General features: G+C 35.2%; 2 protein-coding genes across 3 annotated transcripts in view; one reads left to right on the top strand and one right to left on the bottom strand.

Annotated features, from left to right (window-relative positions):
* The window catches only part of LOC138702111 (collagen alpha-1(XI) chain-like), a 210,498-nt gene extending 197,147 nt beyond the window's left edge, over nt 1–13,351 (top strand). For both annotated transcript variants that reach the window (XM_069829693.1, XM_069829692.1), the window contains exons 26-29: nt 753–973; nt 2,434–2,618; nt 5,897–6,112; nt 13,061–13,351. In XM_069829693.1, coding sequence (XP_069685794.1) covers nt 753–973; nt 2,434–2,618; nt 5,897–6,112; nt 13,061–13,204 — 766 coding nt within the window. In that variant the 3' untranslated portion in view covers nt 13,205–13,351. The remainder of the gene's footprint in view (nt 1–752; nt 974–2,433; nt 2,619–5,896; nt 6,113–13,060) is intronic.
* The window catches only part of GABA-B-R1 (gamma-aminobutyric acid type B receptor subunit 1), a 163,837-nt gene that overhangs the window by 1,529 nt on the left and 147,045 nt on the right, over nt 1–15,263 (bottom strand). The gene's annotated exons all lie outside the window — the stretch shown is intronic.

The following is a 15,263-nucleotide window of genomic DNA, read 5'->3' as shown; positions in this document are numbered from 1 at the left end:
TCGTTCACTGCAAACCCAGCATTCTCAAATCTTTCCTATTTTCTGTTTTCCTCTTAGTCTTCGTATATGATCCATATGTCGTCTATTATTTCTTCTTCTGCCAGAACTCTTCTCCCGTTCACCATTTCTTCCAGTGCATCCTTCAGTAGGCAGTTTCTTCTCAGCCAGTGACCCAACCAATTCCTTTTCCTCTTCCTGATCAGTTTCAGCATCATTCTTTCTTCACCCACTGTTTCCAACACAGCTTCATTTCTTATTCTGTCTGTCCATTTCACACGCTCCATTCTTCTCCATATCCACATTTCAAATGCTTCTAGTCGCTTCTCTTCACTTCATCGTAAGGTCCACGTTTCTGTCACACACAATGCCACACTCCATACAAAGCACATCAGTAATCTCTTCCTCAGTTATTTTTCCACAGTTCCGCAGAAGATGCTCCTTTTTCTATTAAAAGCTTCCTTGGCCATTGCTATCCTCCTTTTGACTTCCTGGCAGCAGCTCATGTTACAGCTTGTAGTACACCCCAAGTATTTGAAGCTGTACATTTGCCAGCATAGATATGTAATATTTAAATAGAAAAGTGAAGGGAGTATCTCGTCAATATGTAACTCAAAACTTTCGACTCGGAGCATGCGCAGTGTAGCATTTTCACTTAGAAATAAGTAACATCAATGTTATCTAACGTAGGTACTCTACCTTGACAGCTGAACTTTCAACTAAAGCTTGGAAATACGTGCGTTTACTACTTTCAGCGATGACCAAACGGATGATGTATCTAAAGATGCAAACAAGAAGAACAAATCTAAGAAAGGAGATGCCAAAGAGGATCTCGGTGGCAAATTCCTAGACATGTACAGCTCAATTTATACAATGCGGCAGGACCTTGACAGAATAAGGAAACCTGTTGGCACAAGAGAGCATCCCGTAAGGACCTGTAAGGACCTATTCTACGGGCATCCGCAATTTAAAGACGGTAAGTAGCACAACTGCAACTCCACAAAACAAATCCATAAGCACATAGGAGAGAATCAGAGAAATAACTATTATACATTATGTTGGAAACAGTTTCTCTAAGACTTCTTAGATAAGAATTAGGGCATACTTTTTCATGGAAGGTACCTATAACTACCGGTATATGTTGACACATTATACATTCGGATTATAAATTTTTTACTTCATTAAGCATGGTTTTATGTTGCACACAAGTGCATATTTCTATCATTTTTATAAACGTAAAATATTTTCAATATTTCGAAACCTACAGTACTGTATACAGGGTGATTCACGACTAATGAACCGCGCTTCAGGAATCAGTTCCATAGTCCATTTTGAGCATAGAATGTTTACTATAACAAATTGTGAAGATATTGTTGTTAATGTTTATAAATATCATTACCTAACTAGTTGCGTAACAGAAGTATTATTACCTAACTAGTTGCGTAATAGAAGTATTATTACCTAACTAGCTGCGTAATAGAAGTATTATTACCTAACTAGTTGCGTATTAATATCTAACTAGTTGCGTAATGGAAGTATCATCACCTAACTATGCGTAATAGAAGTATTAATATCTAACTAGTTGCGTAATAGAAGTATCATCACCTAACAAGTGCGTAATATAAGTATCATCACCTAACTAGTGCATAATAGAAGTATCATTACCTAACTAGTGCATAATAGAAGTATTATTACCTAACTAGCTGCGTAATAGAAGTATTATTACCTAACTAGCTGCGTAATAGAAGTATTATTACCTAACTAGTTGTGTAATAGAAGCATTACTACCTAACTAGTTGCGTAACAGAAGTATTATTACCTAACTAGTTGCGTAATAGAAGTATCATTACCTAACTAGCTGCGTAATAGAAATATTATTACCTAACTAGTTGCGTAATAGAAGTATTAATATCTAACTAGTTGCGTAATAGAAATATTATTATCTAACTAGTTGCGTAATAGAAGTATCATCACCTAACTAGTGCGTAATATAAGTATCATCACCTAACTAGTGCATAATAGAAGTATCATTACCTAACTAGTTGCGTAATAGAAGTATCATTACCTAACTAGTTGCGTAATAGAAGTATTATTACCTTTCTAGTTGCGTAATAGTAGTTTCATTACCTAACTAGTTCCGTAATGAATGTGTTTACATTTTTATTAGTGATGTAAAGTCCACATTACATAATCAAAGTGGATAAAATTACTTTTAAATGGGAAATATAGTTTTATATTGACTGTTTTCATTTGTCAGATATAAAGTAGACTGAATTAAAAAAAAAAACGATTTATCCCTCGGTTGTTGTGGATGAGGGACTCCTCCAGCCCAGCAGCTCTTGAAAGGTGAAAACCCTTGTCACAGTAGGTGATGGAATCCCTGCTCCATGTAAAGCAATCTGCTGATCTTGACATTGTCTGAAATCCTTATTCCAGGCTGGTATTGGATCGACCCCAACTTGGGCATGTCGGACGACGCTGTGTTCGTGTACTGCAACATGACGGGCAGCGGGGAGACGTGCGTGTTCCCGGACATGCACTCCAGCCACATGCCCAACATCCCCTGGAGGAAGGAGGGCGACAAGAACGACTGGTACTCCAACCTGAGGGGCGGCTTCAGGGTGAGCAGTAACAATCTGAATTGCTTCATGTGAATCAAAACCAGATTCTCTGACAAATAGAATGCAGAGTGCTTTACTGTTGTATATGTTAACCATGAAAAGAATTAATTCATACATTTCAAAATGGTTGTAAATTCAGCACCTCTTAACTTAATTCAGAAATAGCTGAACTGAAATCAGAGATGAGCAGGGGTCGGACAAGGGCTCAGTTAATTCTTGACCTCACTTTAAGGCCCATTCACAATGAAAATTAAACATAACCGTAACATAAACGCAGAAGTTTGCGCCCAGGCTACCAAATGGGATCATTCACAATGATTCACATAAGCACTGACATAAACATTACCGTAAGACGTTAACATGAAAATTTGCAAACTACAAACTTTCATGCTTATGCTTGCGTGATTTGCAAACAGAACACAATCGTGGAGCGCTGAAGTATACGACAGAATATGAGGAAATGGCGTCCTTGTTATGTTTCCATGGTTACGAACTATGTTTGCCGTTATGTTTATGTTCCCATCGTGAATGATGGCTTCTTGATTTTATCGTAACGCTTGCATTCTTAAGGTAACGCTTACGTTATGTTTAATTTTCATCCATTCACAATGAAAATTAAACATAACCGTAACATAAACACAGACGTTTGCGCCCAGGCTACCAAATGGGATCATTCACAACGATTGACATAAGCATTGACATAAACATTACCGTAAGACGTTAACATGAAAGTTTGCAAACTACAAACTTTCATGCTTATGCTTGCGTGATTTGCAAACAGAACACAATCGTGGAGCGCTGAAGTATACGACAGAATATGAGGAAATGGCGTCCTTGTTATGTTTCCATGGTTACGAACTATGTTTGCCGTTATGTTTATGTTCCCATCGTGAATGATGGCTTCTTGATTTTATCGTAACGCTTGCATTCTTAAGGTAACGCTTACGTTATGTTTAATTTTCATCCATTCACAATGAAAATTAAACATAACCGTAACATAAACACAGACGTTTGCGCCCAGGCTACCAAATGGGATCATTCACAATGATTCACATGAGAATTGACATAAACATTACCGTAAGATGTTAACATGAAAGTTTGCGAACTCCAAACTTTCATGCTTATGCTTACGTGATTTGCAAACAGAACACAATCGTGGACCGCTGAAGTATACGACAGAATATGAGGAAATGGCGTCGTTGTTATGTTTCCATGGTTACCAAGTATCTTTGCGGTTATATTTATGTTCCCATCGTGAATGATGGTATGACTTCTTGATTTTACCGTAACGTTTACATTTTTAAGTTAACGCTTACGTTATGTTTAATTTTCATTGTGATTACTCGGGTAGGATAAGTTACGTCATCATATAGCTGTTGCTCCGCGGTCTGGGAGTAAACAAACTGTATACCCAAAACGATGCAGAGCTGTAGTTTGTTTTGTCAGTTCAGTAGTACCAAAATAAACAAACCATAGCGAGTAGAAGGAATGCAGACTATCTGCTCTTCCCTCACAGTAACTTGAAGTGAACGAAAGGTACATTAATTAAATACGGGTACGTTAAATTATTATAAGAATGAAATACTGCATTGACAAATATAGAAAAGAGTATCTTCAAGGTGAATCATAAGTAATGCCATTAATTTCAATGGGTTATTCTTTGAGACATTTCGAACAAAAAAATTTTAATACAATTCTGCTCGTTTTTTGCTTCCTTTCTGAGATAAAAATTGTTTTATATGAAACATTACATGGCGTGTTTTGAGAAAGTCATTGTTTTAATTCCCAATATGCTCAGTCAATTTAGGAGAGCAGAGTATTATGATAATAAATTATAAAACGAATTTTAATGTGCAGAAATTTTATCTCAACAAATGTAACTTTTCGTTCTGAAAAGGGAATTTTAAAATGTTACATTTGTTTGTTAACAAATATAAATGACACTCGGGAGGAAATTAAACGCAGAATAAATATGGGAAATGCGTGTTATTATTCGGTTCAGAAGCTCTTATCATCCAGTCTGCTGTCAAAAAATCTGAAAGTTAGAATTTATAAAACAGTTATATTACCGGTTCTTCTGTATGGTTGTGAAACTTGGACTCTCACTCTGAGAGAGGAACATAGGTTAAGGGTGTTTGAGAATAAGGTGCTTAGGAAAATATTTGGAGCTAAGAGGGATGAAGTTACAGGAGAATGGAGAAAGTTACACAACGCAGAACTGCACGCATTGTATTCTTCACCTGACATAATTAGGAACATTAAATCCAGACGTTTGAGATGGGCAGGGCATGTAGCACGTATGGGCGAATCCAGAAATGCATATAGAGTGTTAGTTGGGAGACCGGAGGGAAAAAGACCTTTAGGAAGGCCGAGACGTAGACGGGAGGATAATATTAAAATGGATTTGAGGGAGGTGGGGTATGATGATAGAGACTGGATTAATCTTGCACAGGATAGGGACCGCTGGCGGGCTTATGTGAGGGCGGCAATGAACCTCCGGGTTCCTTAAAAGCCATTTGTAAGTAAGTAAGTAGGTACATTTGTTCGGATCAAAAAATTTTTGACATATATAGGACAAAACTAAAATTCTTTCAATCGTTTATTATCATAATACACTGCTCTCTTAAATTAAATGAATGACCTTCCCAAAATACGCTATAAAATGTGTAATATAAAATAATTTTTAACTGTAAAAGGAAGCAAAAACAAGCAAAGATACTAAACGTTTTTGTTTATAATACCGTATCTCAAAGAATAACGCCCTGAAATTAATGACATTATTTATGGTTCACCTTATATATAAACATTCAATTTTAAGTTCTGTTACTTATCAATGTTTTCTATTCCCTTTTCAAACACTTAAAAATATGCAGTTGGAAGTTAAAAGACAACATTAATATTGCATGTAAAATGTGTTTTTACTGTATGTTAGTAAGGAGGCGAAAGAGAGAGCTACAGTGATATGCTGTGGAGAATTATGATAATAAAAGATGACTATAATGATGAGGAGTTAACTTATAAGTTATACATAAATATACTACAGAGCGTAAGAAATCTGTGATGTGTCTTCTCACTAAGAAATCCTACAATTTATTGTGTGGCCCTTATCTGGTTCTAGAATCATAGGCTGTCTTCAACAACATATTTCTTCTTTTTCTTCTTCATAATCATCAACAACAAAATTAGCAAACATATAAATGCATTTAATTTTGTTCGCTTTGAAACAATTTGTAAGCATTTTTGCCGTTACTTCCGCTACTACTGGTTTTGTTTTTCAGATAACCTACGAAACGATAGGCGTGGTACAAATGACGTTCCTAAGGCTACTAAGTCAAGAGGCGTACCAGAACTTCACTTACACCTGCATCAACTCAGCTGCCTGGTTCAACCTGAAGACGAACAACCATGACATGGCAATCAAGCTGTTGGGGGAGAATGAAGTCGAGTTCAGCACAGAAGGAATCAGACCAAGTGTGTTGTCTGATGGGTGTAAAGTGAGTGACTTTCAATTGATTCTGGCACTTACAATAGTAGCAGGGGTGCATGCAATGGGGGGAGGGGGATTACCGGGTTTGAAAGCCCCCTTGAACTTTTTGAAAAAAAAAATACATTTAGATTTGAGTATTTTTTTATCCATAATCGTTACCCCTTCTCTAATTTTTCACTATCAGAGTAACAAAATCTATATCGACATAGGCACAGTCCTCCTATCCCTTATAATCCTTGTGCTGTAGCACGTTCAAATATTATAACAATGCTATCTTTATTATAGAGAGACCTACCGCCTACTATCGAACTTATAATAATTAACTTGTGAAACATAGCCTATTGTTTTGACAGTTCTGCATTGCATATACAGTAGAACTTGGTTATAACGACATCCAAGGGACCTTGAAAATTATGTTGTTATAAACGAGTGTCGTAGTAACCGAGATTCACATTATCAATCTAGTGAGGTGGAAAATGAAAAATAATATACATAATTAGGCTTATTTTAGATTTATGCATTCACTTTTAAGCATACCATGAACACAATAAAATACATGTACAATTATAAATACAGTATTCTGTATTAAAACAGTTTGTTCATTACTCACCAAACTTATTTACTGAGAAGTGAAGTAATCAGTCATTTTACTCTGTTGTCTCCTACTTGCCCAATATACACTTTCTAAATTAAATTCTATGTTCATTATTTCAGTTGCAATTTCACTGCTCCCTCCCCTAGCTTCATAGAAAATGTTCACAATTGTAATGGCTTCTAAAGTGTCACTCACTTCTTTTAGTGGCCATACTGCGTTAAAATGCGTGCACCTAGTGAAAACTTCCTGTCGAAACTGGCCGCATCCAGGTACCATTAATACCGCATGAATTCGGACAGGTTACAATGGGATGGGGAATCTGCCTGCATTCCAGAGGTCTATAATAGCAGGGAACAGTAAAGGATTTGTTAGATTTCAGCAAAATATTTCTTAAAATACTTTGGTTCTTAGAAAATTGTATTCCAAACCGAGGTTGAAAATGACGTTATATGCGAGGTAGACGCATATGCGTTTGTCGTATTAAGCAAGGTAGAAAAGCATGTCTTACGGGGAATTAGTTGGGACCACAGAATATTTGACGTTATAGGCGAGGTGTCGCACAAAACGAGGTCGCTATAACCAAGTTCTACTGTATTGTTAAATATTGTGCATTGTCGATTTTAAACTCTTTTTTTTTTAAGAGCGGTATTCAGCCGTTCGTAAGTTTTAGTTCTGACTTCATTGTGAAACGTTCGTTTAACGTTTTGTGCATTTGACAGTCCATATTTTTAATATAAACTTCACATTATCGTTCCGGGTTCTTTGATATGTCTAAGCGACCGCAAAGCTCAAACAATTTTTAGCAAAAAGTCGCGTAGTCATTCTCGCGAGGTTAGTGAAAAGTTCACAACGTTTCTTGACAGCCGTAGCGTGACGTGTCGCAAACATTCTTCCCGGAACTAGTTTCACATCCCCCTGTGGAAACTCAGCTCATAATGATAATAATAATAATAATAATAATAATAATAATAATAATAATACTTACTTACTGGCTTTTAAGGAACCCGGAGGTTCATTGCCGCCCTCACATAAGCCCGACATTGGTCCCTATCCTGAGCAAGATTAATCCAGTCTCTATCATCATATCCCACCTCCCTCAAATACATTTTAATATTATCTTCCCATCTACGTCTCGGCCTCCCTAAAGATCTTTTTCCCTCCGGCCTCCCGACTAACACTCTTTATGCATTTCTGGATTCTCCCATACGTGCTACATGCCCTGCCCATCTCAAACGTCTGGATTTAATGTTCCTAATTATGTCAGGTGAAGAATACAATGCGTGCAGTTCTGTGTTGTGTAACTTTCTCCATTCTCCTGTAACTTCATCCCTCTTAGCCCCAAATATTTTCCTAAGCACCTTATTCTCAAACACCCTTAATCTCTGTTCCTCTCTCAAAGTGAGAGTCCAAGTTTCACAATCATACAGAACAACCGGTAATATAACTGTTTTATAAATTCTAACTTTAAGATTTTTCGACAGCAGATTGGATGATAAAAGCTTCTCAACAGAATAATAACAGGCATTTCCCATATTTATTCTGTGTTTAATTTCCTCCCGAGTATCATTTATATTTGTTACTGTTGCTCCAAGATATTTGAATTTTTCCACCTCTTCAAAAGATAAATTTCCAATTTTTATATTTCCATTTCGTACGATATTCTCGTCACGAGACATAATCATATACTTTGTCTTTTCGGGATTTACTTCCAAACCAATCTCTTTACTTGCTTCCAGTAAAATTCCCGTGTTTTCCCTAACCGTTTGTGGATTTTCTCCTAACATATTCACGTCATCCGCATAGACAAGCAGCTGATGTAACCCGTTCAATTCCAAACCCTCTCTGTTATCCTGAACTTTCCTAATGGCATACTCTAGAGCAAAGTTAAAAAGTAAAGGTGATAGTGCATCTCCTTGCTTTAGCCCACAGTGAATTGGAAACGCATCTGACAGAAACTGACCTATACGAACTCTGCTGTACGTTTCACTGAGACACATTTTAATTAATCGAACTAGTCTCTTGGGAATACCAAATTCAATAAGAATATCATATAAAACTTCAATAATAATAATAATAATAATAATAATAATAATAATAATAATAATAATAATAACACAAAATGTTAAATACTGATAATGCAAATTGTAAATAATTTTAATAATGCCCTCCTTGACAAAATTTTGCGTCATGCCACTGAATAGTAGCATAGCAACATGTAAAAAATGCAGTCAATCTTACAACATCGCACTTATTGCATTTCCTACATCCATACCTCAATAGCCTACTTTGAGAACATTCTGTCAGTACATACAATGCATGATTTGTTAAAACCTAATGTAACGCCTTGAACACTACTGATATTGTTGTTTAAAGAAGTACAAGCACAATTAATTAAATTTGATGAAGCGAGTTAGCTCATTAAGTTCTTTTAACCGCAAATGTAATATATTGCAGATCTACTTTCGTTTGTTCACATTTAAATACACTATGCAACTTTTAATGGCCTTCAAAATTCTGCAAATAATGCTAAGCTCAGAAATGTTGCAAAAGCAAATGTATTCATTCGCGAAAAATGAAGTATTTCTTATAATTTTCGTAAATTTGCGGCTCAGAGAGTTTTCCTGTGAATTTCATTAGCAAAATTGTACTAGCATTTAATATTAATAAACAGGGAACGGATTTATATGGACTAAAAATATATGAAATATGTAAATATATATGTAGTTATTTTTACCAAAATATGGAATTAAATATGGATTTTTACCAAAATATGGAATTAAATATGGACTTAAAATTATAAAAAAATGACTATGTACGTTAAATATTGGTACATTTTAATCAAACTAAACAAAAAATATAATGGACGTACCTTATCTTCCAATGTAGTTTCAACAAAACACAATTTTTATTGTCTGTTACCATAACAATAGGTTACAAACATTTCTTTCAAGTGCTGAAAAGTGAATCTTCTTCTATTGTCTCTGAGGATAGATTTATACTGACTAAAAGAGCGTTCGACGTCACAAGAAGTAACTGGTACATAATTCAATTTCACAATGTCTGCTGGGGATAAGTCCAAGTTAATCTTCACTGTTGATTCACCACTCATCACAGCAACAACCTTTTGTAGTTCTTCATATCCAGGGTTTTTTGAAAGTACAGTGTCCACCTTAGCTCTTACTGCATCTGCAACTTTACCTCTACCACGATTCAGTTGTTCCACAGTACTATTTATAATTTCAAAACTTTCAGATAGTGAAAGGTGCCTATTTTGGAGACTTTTGAGCGTTTTTATGATGCATGAAAATGTATGCTGAATGTGAGCTAAGTCATTCTTCACACTTATGTCACAGGTAACTGTTTTCGCAGTATCAATTGAGACTGCATCTTCAGAGTCCAATGCAAGGAGAACATTGTTAATAGAGTCTATATGTTCGGCATAATATTCAACTGCTTCTAGCCATGTACCCCATCTAGTTAAAATTGGCTTTGGTGGCAATGGAATTTCAGGGTACATTTCTTTCAACACGTTAACTCTACTGGGAGCTTTGAGAAATACTTTTTTCACTGATGAAATCAACAAATCTACTTTAGGGAAATTGTCTCTGACCACTTCTGCCACACGATGAAATGCATGCGCCACACAAGTAAAATGAGTCAATTTAGGATATACAACAGATAATGCTTGTCCAGCTTTGACCATATAAGGGGCAGCATCGCTAATAAAGAATAACACATTATCGTACATAATACCCTTTGGCCACAGGATACCCATAGCTTCGTTGAACAGTTTAACTATAGTTTTGTTATTGCACTTTTCTAGAACATCACAATGTAAAAGAATTCGTTCAGAATATTGTTCACTTAACAAACCGATAACTACATTACCAACAAGTCTACCTTCTTTGTCGGGAGTCTCATCAATGGAAACCCAAATTGAACTATCTTTAATTTCATCTCTTATCTTCTGTATTGTCTCATCGTAGATGGATGGAGCATACGTCTTCCTAAGTGTTGACTCATCCGGGATTGTATGTTGAGTATATTTTTCAAGGAATTCCCTGAAGACCTTATTCTTTAGTTTGTAGAGAGGAATATCAGCAGAGATGAGAGAACGGCACAGGTCGATGTTAAACTCAGATCTTACATTCGATGTTGTTGGTTGTGTTAAAAACAATTGTCTCTGCTTGGAATTTAGTTGTTTGTTGGCCTGATGTTTACTAGTTGTAATGTGTTGTTGCACCAGGAACTTTTGTGTAGATGATACTGCACACTGACACAAATTACAAAATAATATTTTATTGTCAGTTGATAAACCATCTTCTTTAAATTCTGAAATGTAACTTGTTAGTTTTGATTTTAAATTGACTGAATGACGTACTTTTGGCATATTTACCGTCTTTATAGTATGATTTACAAAACTGAACCTATGTGTACTCTGACTGGCATTTAACTGTTGAGCTGCACAACTGAAGTCTGTTAAAAATTTTAAATTAAATTAATACAGTTTTGTAACTTACTTTCCCATTGTTGATAGGACTGCTAATTTTCAAATAACTCTGATGTTAAAGGGATTACTGAACATGTGTTTAAATCTCTATTGTTGAAATGTATTTTTAAAAGTTAATGGAATTTTGTTTTGTTTTATTGTTAAACCTAATATAATATGGACTGTTTTATATGAAATATGGAAAATATATGGAAATTAACGAAAATATGTACTAAACTCTAAAATATGGAAAAATATGGAAAATAAAAGTAGGATTTTTCAACCCTACACATTGTGAAACATAAAGATAATGCAAAATATAAATTATATTAGCTTTATAAGTAAATATGTATTTACATATAAATCCTTTCCCTGTTAATAAAACACTTCTTGCTTACGTTCGTCGATGCGTTTTACTTAATAAATTATTATTCATGTCTAATGGATGACTAGATTGACTGTTGAATAGTAACGCAAGCAGATTTTTAATTATAATGGTTGGTTATGTCAATGTTAATCTGCGGAATGAGAACAAAACATTCGTAGGATCTCGGGCAACGGAATGTGTAGGTGAAGACAAAGTGCCGGTAATAAAAAATGGCACGACACGCCATATCGTTACTGGTCAAACTACAAAGAAACACACGGCCGTGTCCCAAAGCTCAAGTCTATATTATTACATTACACGCTAGTGACTAGTAACTAGCTGACTTGTAAATTAATACTAGGGGGCTTTGAACATGCATGCAGGAATCATGGCCTTCTTCACAGCCTATTTTTCTGAAAACCATGATATTACGATATAGCACTAAATTAAGAAGGCAGTGTCCTAATGCAGTTTCATCACGAGTTATCAGCTGTTATTGTTTGAAAATATTAATTCTGCGATTATAAACAGTCTCCCAGTGAAGAGTGCATGAAACTTAATTCTCAGGTTTGTGAAATTAATGATAGTTTCCTCAGATCATAGAAAGAAACGTAGAAAGATGTAGAAATGTAAAACATGTTCAAAAGATATCTATGAAAATTACGTTTTGCTATCAACAATCGAAATATGTGGAAAAGATAAGGGCCTGAAATATTACTATATTTAAGAAATGTAACAAATGACACTAACAGTGTCACTGTTTAACATATACCGTATCCTACATTATGTACTTATACTTTATTTCCAAAACATCTTCAGACTTCACAATCCCAATTTATTGCTAATGAGGTATCCATGTTTGTTTAGCTTTGGATCGTAACTTCTGACGTCACATCCGGCTATTTAGTCAACAATCTAGTTAATTTCAGTTGTATACATGTAGCTTTGAGACACGACCTAAGATTTTAACTGCAGCGTAGCTCCCGCTTTTTTTTTTTTTTTTTTTTTTGAGAGCCAAACAGCCAACCTTCGAAACGTTATGACTCATATGAGAGATTCATCATAAATAATGGAAAGTGTCAAAGCGAAGTCTTTCCTAAATAGTGTAATTATTGAAAAAGTTCTGGAGAGTGGAGAAGTCAGAACAGCCCTTAAGTTCTAACCTATGAAGAAGGGAATGGAGCTCTGGCAGCTGATATTCATTCTTCTTTAGATATTTCGTTTAAACTTCAATCTGCACAGGAAACTAACACTAGTATGTGAAGCACAACTCTACAATGAGTGTTTAGTAAATGTAATGTAAGCCTAACTGCTTTTAAACATTCATATCATAATTTCTAAACATTTTTCACAGCTCGAACTTGGTCTTTTTTTTTTACAGATATCAGCTGATTGTACATATGTATGCATGGGATGCATTATGCGCTTGTTTTGCAACAAATAAGATTTCCAGATTACTTTAGGTTGCTGCATATTTCATAATTATGTATGGAATTTTTTTCAGACACGGAAGAGCAAAACTGAAACAGTTTTTGAGGTTCGTACAAAGAAGCTCGGCCATCTACCTATAGTAGATTTCTACCCTGTAGACTATGGATTACCACATCAGGCGTTTGGCTTCGAGGTCGGACCAGTGTGTTTCAAGTGATTATAGTGAAATAATGTACTATAGTTCATACATGACAAGAAACTCGAGTACCAGTGCAGTATCAACTCAATAAGGTGGACTCACTAGAAGGTGTGGCTTGTCCTACACAGTGCACGAACTTCAGTGTCTCATATAGTCAAGCTACGCTAGTTCATACCACAACTGTCATTTTTTTAGTTCTTGGTATATTGTAACTAGTTTGCTATTTCATATTTTACTATATAATAACTAGGATATTATAAAAACACAATTATGTGAATCTTCAACAGGGATTTGTGTTCAATTTATACAGAATTCCAAGCCTATATTTATTATGACTGGCTTTTTATTTACTTGGAACAAAACTCAAAACTCATTCACTGCCATTTTAAATCTTTTTTTTTTTTCATAAAATATTTTTATCGTGTAAGTAACATTAAACGTATTAACAAATACAACTAGATAAGATAGTAAAAAGTGTCCTCCAGAGCTATTTTTTGTACAAATGTTATAAATAATTGATGTAATAAAGTGAATATTTTAAGATTTTTCTTACAGTTGGATCTAAAAAGTAATTATTGTACTAAAAATGTTTCTGTATATTTGGACTTTCGCATGTTTTTTCATTCATTCATTCATTCATTTATTTTATTCCATAGATCTCACATGAGCAATGAAGCTTTAAGATGTGGAACATGTTTCTAATCTCAGAACAATTGGTGCTTACTGTGAAAAGGAACTGCATAGCCAATTTTTACGTAAAATATGAATATTCCTATTAATAAGATAATTTTTCTGGGGGGACCTCTGTAGTAACAATGATGTCGCCTGCAGAACGTGAATCTGAACATCAACTTCAATCCTTCTGTTAAATTTTAACAGTAAAGGCAGGGACGTATCTTTCAATATGTATAAATTCTGTGTAAACATTATGCTGAAATGTGACGAACATATTCGACCGATCATTAGATTAATTTATTATGCTAACACCTCCAGATGTGGTTGATAAAGACTTTCATGGTGTCCACTCAAATCTATCTTTAAAATTCAATGACATTTCCCTGTTTTCCATACGCAGTCATTTTCCCCTTAAAGTTACAATTTACAATATTTATAAAATGAAGCTAGAAGTAAAGTTGGGAAGATAATATTAAAATGGATTTGAGGGAGGTAGGATATGATGATAGAGACTGGATTAATCTTGCTCAGTATAGGGACCAATGGCGGGCTTATGTGAGGGCGGCAATGAACCTCCGGGTTCCTTAAAAGCCAATAAGTAAGTAAGTAAGAAGTAAAGTAGCTATCCACAAAATAATTTTTAAAGATGCATTTTTTATTTAATAATAAAAAACTTTTCTTCCCTTGTGGGCTAAGTTTTTCAGCATCAAAGCAAACTTTACCCTCTTTACTTTGTTAGCACTTTCTTAATCCAATGTTTTCTGTTTCCCTTTTGAATATACAATGCATGAGCATTTCTTGCAGCATGGACCAGATTTTTATTAATGGAGACCTTTTCAATTCCTCCAATGTTCCAAATACCATCATGTACCTTTCTTAGGGCCACAAGAGATTCTTGCAGTATATTCTCACTTTGAGAGAGGAACAGAGATTAAGGGTGTTTGAGAATAAGGTTCTTAGGAAAATATTTGGGGCTAAGAGGGATGAAGTTACAGGAGAATGGAGAAAGTTACACAACACAGAACTGCACGCATTGTATTCTTCACCTGACATAATTAGGAACATTAAATCCAGACGTTTCAGATGGGCAGGGCATGTAGCATGTATGGGCGAATCCAGAAATGCATATAGAGTGTTAGTTGGGAGGCCGGAGGTAAAAAGACCTTTGGGGAGGCCGAGACGTAGATGGGAGGATAATATTAAAATGGATTTGAGGGAGGTGGGATATGATGGTAGAGACTGGATTAATCTTGCTCAGGATAGGGACCAATGGCGGGCTTATGTGAGGGCGGCAATGAACCTCCGGGTTCCTTAAAAGCCAGTAAGTAAGTATATTTTCAACTAAAATTTATTTTGTAGAAAACACAAGCTCAAGGGTGGCATTTCCATGAACAGTATTAGG

Source organism: Periplaneta americana, chromosome 6 (genome assembly GCF_040183065.1).
Source record: "Periplaneta americana isolate PAMFEO1 chromosome 6, P.americana_PAMFEO1_priV1, whole genome shotgun sequence".
Lineage (NCBI taxonomy): Eukaryota > Metazoa > Arthropoda > Insecta > Blattodea > Blattidae > Periplaneta > Periplaneta americana.
Note: the sequence above shows the minus strand (reverse complement) of the source record. Positions and strands in the feature narration are given on the sequence as shown.